This window comes from Coturnix japonica, chromosome 2, assembly GCF_054131305.1.
Source record: "Coturnix japonica strain WE chromosome 2, WE-NBRP24, whole genome shotgun sequence".
Taxonomy (NCBI): Eukaryota; Metazoa; Chordata; class Aves; order Galliformes; family Phasianidae; genus Coturnix; species Coturnix japonica.
Window position 1 is genome coordinate 110,468,711 of NC_140664.1, and position 11,979 is coordinate 110,480,689.

General features: G+C 40.8%; 1 protein-coding gene and 1 long non-coding RNA gene across 3 annotated transcripts; one reads left to right on the forward strand and one right to left on the reverse strand.

Annotated features, from left to right (window-relative positions):
• The first annotated feature begins 3,103 nt into the window (after positions 1-3,103).
• On the forward strand, positions 3,104-5,210 carry CYCS (cytochrome c, somatic). The gene is made up of 3 exons (XM_015853794.3): positions 3,104-3,184; positions 3,634-3,810; positions 3,999-5,210. Exons 2-3 carry the CDS (start codon positions 3,642-3,644, stop codon positions 4,145-4,147), a joined length of 318 nt encoding a protein of 105 aa, XP_015709280.1. The 5' UTR covers positions 3,104-3,184; positions 3,634-3,641; the 3' UTR covers positions 4,148-5,210.
• An 845-nt stretch (positions 5,211-6,055) lies between these two features.
• On the reverse strand, positions 6,056-11,417 carry LOC146762124 (uncharacterized). Of its 2 annotated transcripts, XR_014943006.1 has the most exons (3): positions 11,290-11,417; positions 10,329-10,405; positions 6,347-6,427 (listed from the first exon to the last, which is right to left on the reverse strand). It is a non-coding gene; the product is annotated as an uncharacterized LOC146762124 (long non-coding RNA). The 2 variants fall into 2 exon arrangements; XR_014943005.1 differs by lacking the exons at positions 10,329-10,405; positions 11,290-11,417 and adding an exon at positions 8,966-10,178 and having other exon boundaries at positions 6,056-6,427.
• Positions 11,418-11,979: the final 562 nt, after the last annotated feature.

The following is an 11,979-nucleotide window of genomic DNA, read 5'->3' on the forward strand; positions in this document are numbered from 1 at the left end:
ACGTGCTTAAAGATAAACAGAGCCGTACAAAGAAAACTGCCTATGGGGGGAAGACCCTTGGCCACTAGGCCATTTTCTAGAGTCCAAATTGACTTTACCGAATTTCCTAAAGTAGGAAGATATAAATATGTATTAGTCATAATAGACCACCTCACACATTATGTAGAGGCATTCCCCACAACTAAAGCAACAGCTCAGGTAGTAACAAAAATATTACTCGAACAAATCATCCCTAGGTATGGGGTAACAGAAGTAATAGATTCAGATCAAGGACCACACTTTACATCAAGAATCACTAGAAATATAGCTGAAGCCTTGGGAATAAAATGGGAAGAACATACTCCCTGGCACCCACAGAGTTCAGGGCGAGTAGAGAGAATGAATGGGGAACTAAAAAAGCAATTGGCCAAATTAACACTAGAAACTAAGCTCTCATGGATAAAATGCATTCCCCTTGCCCTCTTAAACCTTAGGGCCCAGCCCCGGGCTGACATAGGAATATCTCCCTTCGAAATGTTATACGGAATGCCATATGATGCAGGAACCCCTAAAGATCACCCGGGGGTGGTAGATCAGAACATTCAAGCTTATATCACGGAATTAATGAAGTATAAACAGGAATTGTGGAAAAAGGGACAATTGACTCAAAGACCCCCTCTGGACATTACCCTCCATCGAATAAAGCCTGGAGATTGGGTTCTGATAAAGACCTGGAGAGAAACCACACTGCAGCCTCGCTGGGAAGGTCCCTATCTGGTGTTATTGACTACCAATACTGCCATCAGAACTGCTGAAAAAGGATGGACACATGCTAGTCGTGTTAAGGGTCCAGTACAAAATCACGAATGGAGAGTCACTAGTCCAGCGGGTGATTTGAAAGTAAAACTGTCACGAAACCCTCCGTCAAGGAAAATGAGAACATGAATTAACAATGATTGTATAAACGTATCAGTATAGAATTTAATGTAGAAGGGAATATTTTGACTATTGTGAATGCAACTGTTGGGATATGTTTTAGAAAGGTAGTGGACCCACTGCGGAAACAGGGATACACAAATTGGTTATTAGCCTTCAGAGTGGCCGTGGAAATTTTAATAGAAGGGGGTAAACCTGGGGGTGAATTTAGATCCTTACCAGCATCACTTAAGTGTATAACCAGTGGGAAAAAGAATAGGGTGCAGTACCCCAAAGACCCACTTAAAAGGGAAGCAAAACCAGCCCCTCCTGAAGAATACTCTTGCTGCCGAGAAGATTATACACCCCATGGCTCGAGGCAACCGAGTCGATGGGCGAGGCAGAGGAGATAAAACATGTGGAGGGGTCTGCTCCATTATGAATGAATCCAAAGATTTAGAATCCAGAAGATACCCCAAGACTGGAAATAACTCCCCCGAACAATTAAAGACTCACTACTGCAGTGGGAAAACTGCCTATCTAAAACTAGCTCAATTGATAATAATATTAAGTCTCATTAATGAGGGTTGGGGTACAGAGGTACAGACACATGAGCCATTTAAGTGGTCCCATCAGAAGTAGTGTTACAAAATAGAAGGGGGTTGGATCTTCTCCTATTGCAGCAAGGGGGACAATGTGTGGCTCTTAAAGAACAATGTTGCACCTACGCTGATCAAACGGGGGTAGCAATAGATACAATGGCTGAACTAAGAAAACAGAACAAAGAAAAAGAGCCCAGGAGTCGACAAGAACTAAAACGGTTTAATGAGCAAAACAAAATAGTACAATAAAAGAAAAGGGGGGACTGTGATAAAATGTTTGCTCATTAAGACCGGGATGTGGTAGCATTGTGGTGGAGTGCTTGTTCATTAGGACCGGGATGTGATGGTGGAATATGGAGGCCACAAGGGTTGCAGAGCACTCTAATTTTATGGGTAGATTGTGTACTCTGCATAGTTACAGGCAAAGCGCGCCCCGATGGATACAAAGTTTCACAGAAGGACCAACCAAGGAATGACACACCAAGTGGCACGATCACGACCGACCAATTAAAGGACAATACACTCGGGATGGACCTTACAAAAGAAGTTGCAAGGGACGGGAAGGTGCGGCAGTTGGAGGAACGAGGATTCCCCTGTCGCCCAGCGCTGAATTGCCTTTTTGTTTTACCCGCTACAATTAATAAAAGTTTCTAATTGGAACATTATCGGCTCATTGCTTGTAAATTGATGACAATGGCGATCTTTCCTCTTTCATCTACAGTGTACATTGAAGAGAACTGGCTGGATGTTTTGTTATGTTTCCTCTAATACTTTGGTATATATTTGTTCTATTTTCCCTTCTTTCAGTACAAAATTACACTGCAATAAGCCTGACTGCAAAATCATCATTCCAGTCTGAAATGGTCTGAAGTAATAAAAAGATGAAGTTGTTTGAGGTACAACCACTGCGAATAACTGAAAGCTTAAAACACAGCTGTTCCAAGCAAACCACATCCAGGTAAACGTCCCAATTGATGTTATTACATTAATGTGATTACATCTGGAAAAGTCACAGTGCACTGAAAATATCCTTCCATATATAATATATATAATATCTGGGACTCTGGTTTCAGACCGGAGTTCAGCACTGGCACAAGTCAAGGTGATCTTTTCATTCAGCTGCCCTCGAGATCCGTGAATGTCCCCACACGTCATAAGCAAAGCAGTTTTATTGTGGTAACTTTACTTCTGGAGGCGGTGTTTAACGTTAACACCTCACAGCGGGGAGACACTGAACACCCTGATGACGTCACGGACACAGCCCAGACCCCGCCCCCCGCTGAGGACAGAGCGTGACCCTCGCCTCCCCTTCCGTTGTGCGCATGCGCCGCAGACCCTCCCGCGCTCCCCTTTACGTAGCGCAGTTCCGCCACACGACTTCCGCCGGAAGTAGTGGGACAGGGAGCCCGGCACCCGCCGTTGCAACCTACCCTGCTAGTCACCGACGTCGTGACGTAAGCATTGACGGACAGATGTTACAACCAATCAAAATTCCAGCAGGCTGCATTTGATTGGCTACTGAGCCACAGAGGGCGGGTGGAGTACCGGCGCCGTTTGGTTGCAGCGACACCGGGTTACATAGGGCGGAGTCCGGCGTGTCCTTGGGCACAGCAGCCGGACGGCGCGGGGCGGTCGGAGCTGCAGTCAGCTGTGTGGGTGCGGTGTGAGCGGAGCGGCCGGCTGGGCAGGTACAGGCGGGCGGGGTGTGCGGGTGATCAGGGCCTGATTTCCAAGCGGCGCTGTCTGGGTCTGGAGCCACTACTTGGCCCGGCCGTTAGGCGGGATTGGGGCGATAAGGGACGGGGCAGTGCGGCTCTGACCCTGCTCACACTGCGGCCTTGAGGATCCCGCAGCTGGCAGCGGAAGGTCACGGCGGGGCCTGCTCTGCGGGAATTAGATGAGGTGTGATTCTTGTTTCCTGTTCTTCAGGCAAAAAGCGTGGCATAAAGTAGTGTAATGGTTCTATGCAAATCTTCAAAGCCTAGAGCTATAACTCGTGGCTAGGAGGCACTCAGAGTTCACAGATTGGTTTACAAAACTGTAGCTACAGCCCATCGCTGTGAACCTTTTTAAAGCTTCTGTTGAATAGCTGACCTTGATATTGTGATACTGACCTCTGTATGTGTTCTTGGTCTAGTACCGACGATGGGAGATATTGAGAAGGGCAAGAAGATTTTTGTCCAGAAATGTTCCCAGTGCCATACGGTTGAAAAAGGAGGCAAACACAAGACTGGACCCAACCTTCATGGCCTGTTTGGACGCAAAACAGGGCAAGCTGAGGGTTTCTCTTACACAGATGCCAATAAGAACAAAGGTAAATGTAAAGCAGCTCCTCCTGAGCTACTGGTGGTTCTTGGGGATAGTCAGAAGTACTGAAACCTGCAGAAAGCAAAAATAATATGAATGAGCAGGAAAAATATATATATATATCTATTTCATTTTGAAGTCACTGCTTGTCTTTTTCTTATTTCTTATTTTTCTTATTTCTTATTTTTTTGCCAGGTATCACTTGGGGTGAGGACACCCTGATGGAGTATTTGGAAAATCCAAAGAAGTACATCCCAGGAACAAAGATGATTTTTGCGGGTATCAAGAAGAAGTCTGAGAGAGTAGATTTAATAGCATATCTCAAAGATGCCACTAAAAAGTAAAAGTTATCTGCTGCCTTATTTATTTCACGTAGGAGTTGGCAATGGAAATGTCTGTGACAAGATTGGTTTTTAAACTTTCTATTTTTACATATACCATGTCTAACCTTAAAATCAGTTTTACCCATCAGATGATGTTGCTCATGGTGGGTCACTGAAGAACACACTTGGCAGCCGTTAACTTATGAAAACTATGTAACTGGGTTGATTTCAATGAGTATAATGTTCAGTTGTTCTTAATCATGAAATTAAAAACAAAAAAAAATATATATCCTGCCTCTTTATTGTTTAACACACAAAAAATGTATCAAACAAGTGTCAAAAGTGTTAATAGCTTTGACAACCCTACTCTTCAGAATGAAAAAGCAGAGTGGGTCTTGGCATCTTTCACTATAAGTCTTCTGCTGTGTTACACTAAAGATTTAAAAGTAAAGAAAGACTTAACAATACTTTTCTAAACTTGATCAGTTTTAGGTGTTGTGGTGCGTATTAATCTATCTAAAGCTTGGGGTAAGAATGCATCTCTCAAGTGCTGTTTGTTCAATGACACTTGTGCCCAGATCCTTTGATCTAGGAGAAACATGTTACTTGATTTATCTCGACTTTCACAGTTGCATGCACCAGTAGACTAGAATTCTCCAGCATCATCTTTAAGTCTTTTTGAATATTATTGAAACTCTCTGTTCAGTACATCTCTGGAGGGCAAACATTTGTAGTATAATGAATGAAAGAAGAAACACTTCTTCTGGAAAGGTAACTACTAAAAGCCAAGATGAGAGCTGATAAACCTTATTTCAGCAGTAGCATTCACCTAAAACCTACTGTTACGCACAGCTGCTGATGGAGACGCACAGCAATGAATGCACTGGTAGACTAATGGGAAACAGTCTTCTGTGCCTGGCTATAGCGTGTGTCATTAACAGTGTTGAGTAATATTTTAGTGTTTTAATTGTTTAGTATTTTTTTCATGCTAAGCAAACTGTTCAGATGAATGTATTTACTGTGTATCAACAGTAAGGCACAACTTAGAGCGATCAATCTTGTACATTAAAAGAATTCAAAGTCCTGTTGGCTGTATGTGTCTGAAACCGAAATGGTGGGGTCATACGGGCTTTATGTCACTACAGGATGAGCAAAAGCTCAGCGTGAAAAAAGTAAGTGCTAATAGAGATTGTGTGAAAGGTACTTGGAAGTGTGGCAGAGTTAGGAAGTATTTTGAACTAGAAGCAGCAAAGCTAGGCTGGGTAGGCAGAATATTGAAATGGAAGCATGTGAAGTTGTCACTTATTGAGGTTAGTATGAATGCAAGTACCCGGGTGGTACTTCTTTGTTGGTTTCTTTGTTAGGTTTTCGATTTGTTTGTGGAAGGGGATGTAACTAGGGAAGGAATTAAGATTGACTGTAAAAATCAATGTTTTGTTCTTTGGTTGCTGTTTTACTGAACAGAAAGATTATGAAGTAGCAAGTGTAGCATTTTCAGTCTAAAAACATGGTATTTCAGTAATCTATGGTTAGAAATTGAGGAATCAAGGCAGCAAACATTGCACAATCCCATAAGGATGGGAGCTTGATGGGGCTATGCCATTAAACATACGCCTTTTCAAAGTATTTCTTTTCCAAACCAGACTGAAACAGGAGAATTTTGAAATCATGAAGTTATTAGTTATGGATCCTGGTGAAATTCATTGATAGAGAAGCTCCATTTGAGAGTGAAAATTCACGTGATCTCACTGCAAACAGCTGCACTTGGGAAATGTTCATTTGTAGCCGCAATTCACACCATTGTAGATGGACGCTTCGGCTGAAGATTTTGTTTTTTTTGCTACAAAATACAATATCAGTTGTCCAAAACAAATATGGTCTGATAGGCTTCTCTTAAGGAGAGGAAAGGAGATTGAACTTGTAAAGGAATTATCAGATATTCTAGTGTTATTATATATATCAGAGGTCATTAAAGTGCACGTGTTAACTTCTATTAAGCCTGGTCATTTGCCTTTAAAATGCATCCAGAAAACCCTTCTGTGACCAAAACCATCAGAATTCTTTATGTTGCTGCAAATAGGATGAGTTGGGCAGTTTGATACCCTGAAAACCAAGTTATTTTGAGAGGAGAGCAGCCCAGGGCTAGCAAGAACATTAACCCTGAGAACCTGGATGCAGTCGTGTCCTTTTCCAGCGCTGACATGGCTGAATCAGGACTGCAGATGGCTACATCAATCTATTTGTGATTCCCTACTTGCCTGTAAGTACCTGCATGGATTTCTTTTCCACAGTTACTTCGCTCTGAAACAGAGAAAATATAATGGTTGCTTTTCAAATAATTTCTTAGGGGTTTCACCAGAAGTGGGAGACTTGGATTACGTTTGCACTGGTGACAGGATGCCAACTGACATCCTTAAATTGCTAGAATGCAGTTCTGATCACCAAGGTGAACACGTGCCGGAACAAAAGTGTTCTCTGCTTCTTTTGCTGCTGTCTTCATGGAAAAGCAGAACTGGAAAGAAAACAAGCAGTGGGGTCTTAACTAGCACAGTGTTCAAAACACATACCTCGGAGCAAGGAAGAAGTTGTGTGCTTTACAGATGGTTTATGGATTTAATTTTAAACAGTCTTACATAAAAATTGACCTGGCAGTGGAGATCAGAAATCAAAACTCAAGGTGTTCTACATCTCATTAACAGTATTTGCTGCAGCTTTCTGCTGTGGGCCTGTGTTTGTTTGATGAGGCGATGTGAACCCCTGCTTTCATATTATCAGAATCACACACTTTATGGATATGTTTTTTTCCCACCTCGTTATCTTGAAACATACTTTTCTCTGTCAGACTGCGTTGCCCTCATCTCAGCACACTGATGGTCTTTGGGTCATAAGCACCCAAAATCTGTTGAACAGAAACACTGAAGAGTGTTCTCATCCTTATGGTACCCTACAGACATTTACTGACCTCAGTCACTTGTGACTGATGGCAATTTCTTTTAACATGTCTGATGGTTATTAATTGGTCTTCCATTGACTTCTATTGATCTTTGACTCAGTTTTTATTAGGGCTAACAAGCAGCTAGGATTTTACATGGCTTTTAGCTGCACTGTGTCAGGACTTATTTAAGGCGAGCTGCAGTGTGAGAGCTGAGCAGTAATTTGGCTCCGCTTTACCTGATATGTAGTGCTTCCAGACAAACAGGAAAAATGCACTACGTCTGGTAAATTCAAAGTATCTCATTGGTGTCACCTCTGTGTAACTGGTCGCCTCAAGAGCCTGGTGCTTTTACCCCTGGTGCTTTTAATTTCAATGTCTTTTTTGAAGTTTCTGAAAAATCCATGAGGATACCTGGAAATAATCTTTTCTTGTGAGCCTTTGGATATCGCTTCCCAAAATCAATCACTTTAGGTGCTGGCATGTGTAATTGGTCGCTTTGTTGCTTACAGCAAATGAACAGAAGAGGGAGCCAATGTACTAAAAAGCAGAAGAAATTCATACCGTGCACTTGAAGGCAATTTTGAACAAGCCTTCAACCTTTTGAAAGGCATCATTCATTTGTACAAGAAGCACTTCTACTGGAAGTGCTCAGCAAGAAGTGCTGGAGATTATTAGTACAGCTGAATGCATTGAAATGTCTTCTGAGTTCTTAAACTGATAGGTGCTTCATGTTTCATCAGGCTAGCTCAAGTTCGAAGTCACTTATATTAAATTTCAACTTATTCATATTGTAAAAGATTCATTCAGTTAGAAGGGATAAAGTTACTTTCTGGACCGCTAAGAGAATCTTAATCAAAAGCAGGGATCTCCAATGCATATTCTGGCTTTGTTCCTGCTGTGGAGCTCCCCTTGATATTGTCATTTGAAGAATCATGCCTGAAATGGATATACAGATTGTAGTAGTCTCTCCACTAGCATTTAGGTAGGAACGTGCCAATCTTTGTTAAAAATAAGCTTTGTCCTATTTTTAATACTGATACATAAATAATGTTTGATGATAGAGTCCAATTGCTCAGAAAATGGTGATGTATCATATAATACAGATATATCTACTAGCATTGTTGCAATTTAAGGTCCTGGGAAGCAGACAAAATCTTGCATAAGAACCTTAATTAGCTAAGATACATAGCTGTCTGGTCAACCACCTGAATGGTTTTTCTGGCACTTAACCTAAATATAAGGCGTTTGTAGCTTCAAGATCATGTTGTTTTTCATGTTGAACCATTTTGATTGCAACTCAAGCTAAAATTCTGAATATGAGCACCAACTGGGAATCCTATCTCCCACCATTTTCTTTTAAAAAAGGCCAGCTTTGCAATACTGAAGGCTCTGAGCCCTTGTGAGTGCTCAAATCTTGTGTAAGGTCTAAGTTTTTCAGTGCCTGTTAGAAAGACGGGTGAGCAGACATTAATGTTTTAGTTCATATGTGTATGTGCTGCCACTCTGAGTTCTCAGAAAGATGATACATCGCTCTACAGCAGCAAACTGTGACACACCAGAAACAACTCCCCATAGAACAAAGCAATCCAAAGGTTTTGCTCTGCAGTTGAAAGATTCTTCCACATCAGAAAAATCTATTGAGGACAGAGAGAAGTCTTCAACAGCTGAACAGGGCCATGGGATAGAAATCAAGATGATATAAATGAAGGAAAGAAAGGGGAAACAAAATGGAAATGAAACAGGGTTAGTAAAGGATGAGATGTTGCATATCCTTGTTACACGTTCAGCATTTATCAGGATTAGCACCGTGCTTGTGCTTTGGCCTACTTAGTAGATGCCAGGTACTGCAGTCTGAAAGGAGAAGCAATGGAAGCCTGGAAACAGTAAGAAATAAACTTACCTACCTTCAGCAGAAGGTTTGGCAACTCCCTTTGTTCGGTGAATTTTCCTTTGGTTGGATGCATTTAATTTTGCTTCAGCTGGTGAAATCACCCAGATGAGGCTACCTGTCTCCAGCAGTCTGTATTTTGCTGTCACTTCTTTTAGCGCAATATGTTCCACGTTAGCAACTCAGCCAGCTGAGACATGGTGTGATATTTACTCAGTGCGCGTATCAAATGATATTTTACAGGGCTGGAAGCTCTGATCTTTCTTCTGCAACACTGGAGCCCAACGTCTCTGCTTACACAATGCACTTGAGTTACGCTACAGTTGATGGTATAACTTCAAGCTTCAAATCCTACCTGAAAAGTAGGAGGCTATGATCTGCACTAGCTTACGTGCTTAGACATAATAGCTGTGACACAGTGTTTTTTTCCTTATCCAATTTCCCTCCAAACAGAGAAAAGAAAAACATTTGGATTTTTTCAGTTCAGGAAAAGAGAAGAGATGGGGTGGACTGCTTGCTGGGAAAGAATTAGAAAGCCCTTCTTAGGTAGTGATTTCTTAGTGTAAATCAGTGCTGTGTACATCACTTTGGTGTTCCCAGAAGGAAAAATGGCCACAACCACCTTAGCTGAAGCTGTTCCCAGTTGGTGCACTGAGATGTGAGGGTTATGCCTGGGAGAGTTTCCAGTTTGGGCTGGTATGCTGTGAGATGTTTCACCACCCAGAGCAATCTGATTTTGATCTTCCCACTGCCTGTTAGCATTAGCATCTCCACTGCCCCTCTGTCTCCTCTCACTGCATCTCCTCTTCTGCATGGCTGAGCAGGAATTCTACCAGCTCTTGGGTATGTTTGGCTCCTTCCAAAAGGAAGGCAGTCTCCACTGATATTCGTGCTGGCTGCAATTTTCTTTCTTCTGCATTACAATTTCCAAACATCCTTTCTTTCTATCTTTAGGGTTACGGATTTTGGTTCTTATTTTTGATATCAACACAGTGTGCTCTCTGGAGCAATGACTTCCTGCCTAGTCTTTGATTTCTCTGGGTCTCTCTTGGGAAATCCAACCACTCGTTTGTTCTACTGGAAGAGTTGGGCTCATCATATTCTGTAACGTCATCCAAGTTTGAGAAGTGGTTTGAGTGGTTTTTATCGTTGATTAGGTGAATTTCTAGTTATTTATTTATGTATTAATTTTTGCAAGACTGAATCATTTTTAATTTGTAAAGTCTCTGAATGTGTCCATCGATCACTTCATTGTGGGAGAAGAATATAATAATACAATGGCAAGGGATTTGTATTTCTTCCCATTTATCTTACTGGAATGTGACTTGGGGACTTCAACTACTGGGTAATTAGTAGTTAATAAATACTTATTACTTTACCTGCAGAAGTTCTGTTTATTGGTGCACATCAGACTCATTTTCTCTTCATTTCTGGATGTAATGAGCTCATAAATTCACTGAAAATAGTAGTAAATGTTAAGCGTATGATTTATGGCAGCATTCAAAATCAAAAGGTTTTGGAGACATTTTTCTTAACTTTCAGTGAAGCAGATGCAGAAATCTAAGCAAAAGCTTTATTCTGGCACAATGGGATTCTATAACATGGGAGTTTCATATTATATATATATATATATATAATTATAACTATATATATATATATATAATCATAACTCTCTCCCTCTCTCTCTCTCTCTCTCTGTCTATATATATATATATATATATATATATATATTGCTGTAATGATTTTTAAACCCCTTTAAAGTTGTGTCCTCAAACATTTATTTCTTGTCAGTCTTAAGAAATCCTTAAAAAATGTCAGATGCCAACTGGAAATTTTTGCAGCCATCTGTCTCAAACATGAGTGCCTAAAATTTGGCTGCTATACTCACACTTCAGTGGTGAAGATTTACTCCGCAGTTGGCCTTATTTAGTATTAATTCCCTGTTACCAAGACCAAAATGAGAGCTCACTTCTGAGCATTGTATTGGCTGGGAAAGCCAGGTGTAGATCATGGCATCAGGACATCTCAATACAGGCTTGCAGAGCTGATGAATACATGTCAGGCTTGAAGGCTTAGGGTTTGTTTTTTCAGCTTTTATAGTTACTTGCTGATATGTCCTTTTCAAGGTTATTTTCCTTATGGTTTCAAAGTTTGCCTTGGAAACACTCAGACATCAATATTTCTATTCCTTGTTTAAATTCTGTTTTAGGGAAGGAATAGCAGAGGCAGTGCAATACTTAACAACGGTTAGCATTTCACCGCTGTTGTGTCAAGTCTCTCATAGCCAGAAAATCTCATTTAATAACTAAAGCAACAACTTTGTTTAAAGACATCCTTTACCTGGAATCCCAGCTTTCTGTTCTAGAGGGATCAGTTCTTCATCCTTCCATTATTCGACATTAAACAGTCAATTCAGAAAGAATTTGTCCACTGTGAATGGGTAACAAACTTCTTCCTTTATCTCCTTCTGAAATGGTGGTTTCTCTGGATGAAATCTTGTCTTTGTATCACTCTGCTGTTTGCTCACTGATTGCTATCTCAAATACAGCTGTATTCTATTGCGGCCTCAATGTTTGTACTAGAGAATAAAAGCCTGCACAATGTAAGTTATTATGATGATTTCAGGCTTGCTGCACTGATTTTTTTAATATATATTTTTAAAGTAAAGACTCCAGGTAGATCAGAACTGATAAATAGATTGTTGAATAAAGACACCCCGCTCTGGTCAGTGTTTTCAGAAATCCTGTTTTTTGCAACTCCATTTTTACTTTTCATATGCATCATTTTATCAATGTATATGAAGCTCAAGTGGAAAATAATCAGCTTTTGTGGGATTTAGAGCTTGCAGTGCTTCTCTATTTCTAAGCATTCAAGTAATAAAGGCTTTGGTAATCATCTCCAGCATACAGCTTTACTGACTTTCCAAAAGCCCTTATTGCTGTTAAGCTTAATGGCTACTCTACAACTTAGAAGCAGCTCTGAGAATCAAAAAGGATGACACCACAATATAGACTGAATTCCAGAAAGCTA

Excerpts from the sequence above, each read along its gene's own strand:
- CYCS (XM_015853794.3), top strand. The coding sequence starts at position 3,642 with ATGGGAGATATTGAGAAGGGCAAGAAGATTTTTGTCCAGAAATGTTCC. Across the intron at positions 3,811-3,998 it reads AGATGCCAATAAGAACAAAG|GTATCACTTGGGGTGAGGAC; the intron begins GTAAATGTAAAG and ends TTTTTTTGCCAG.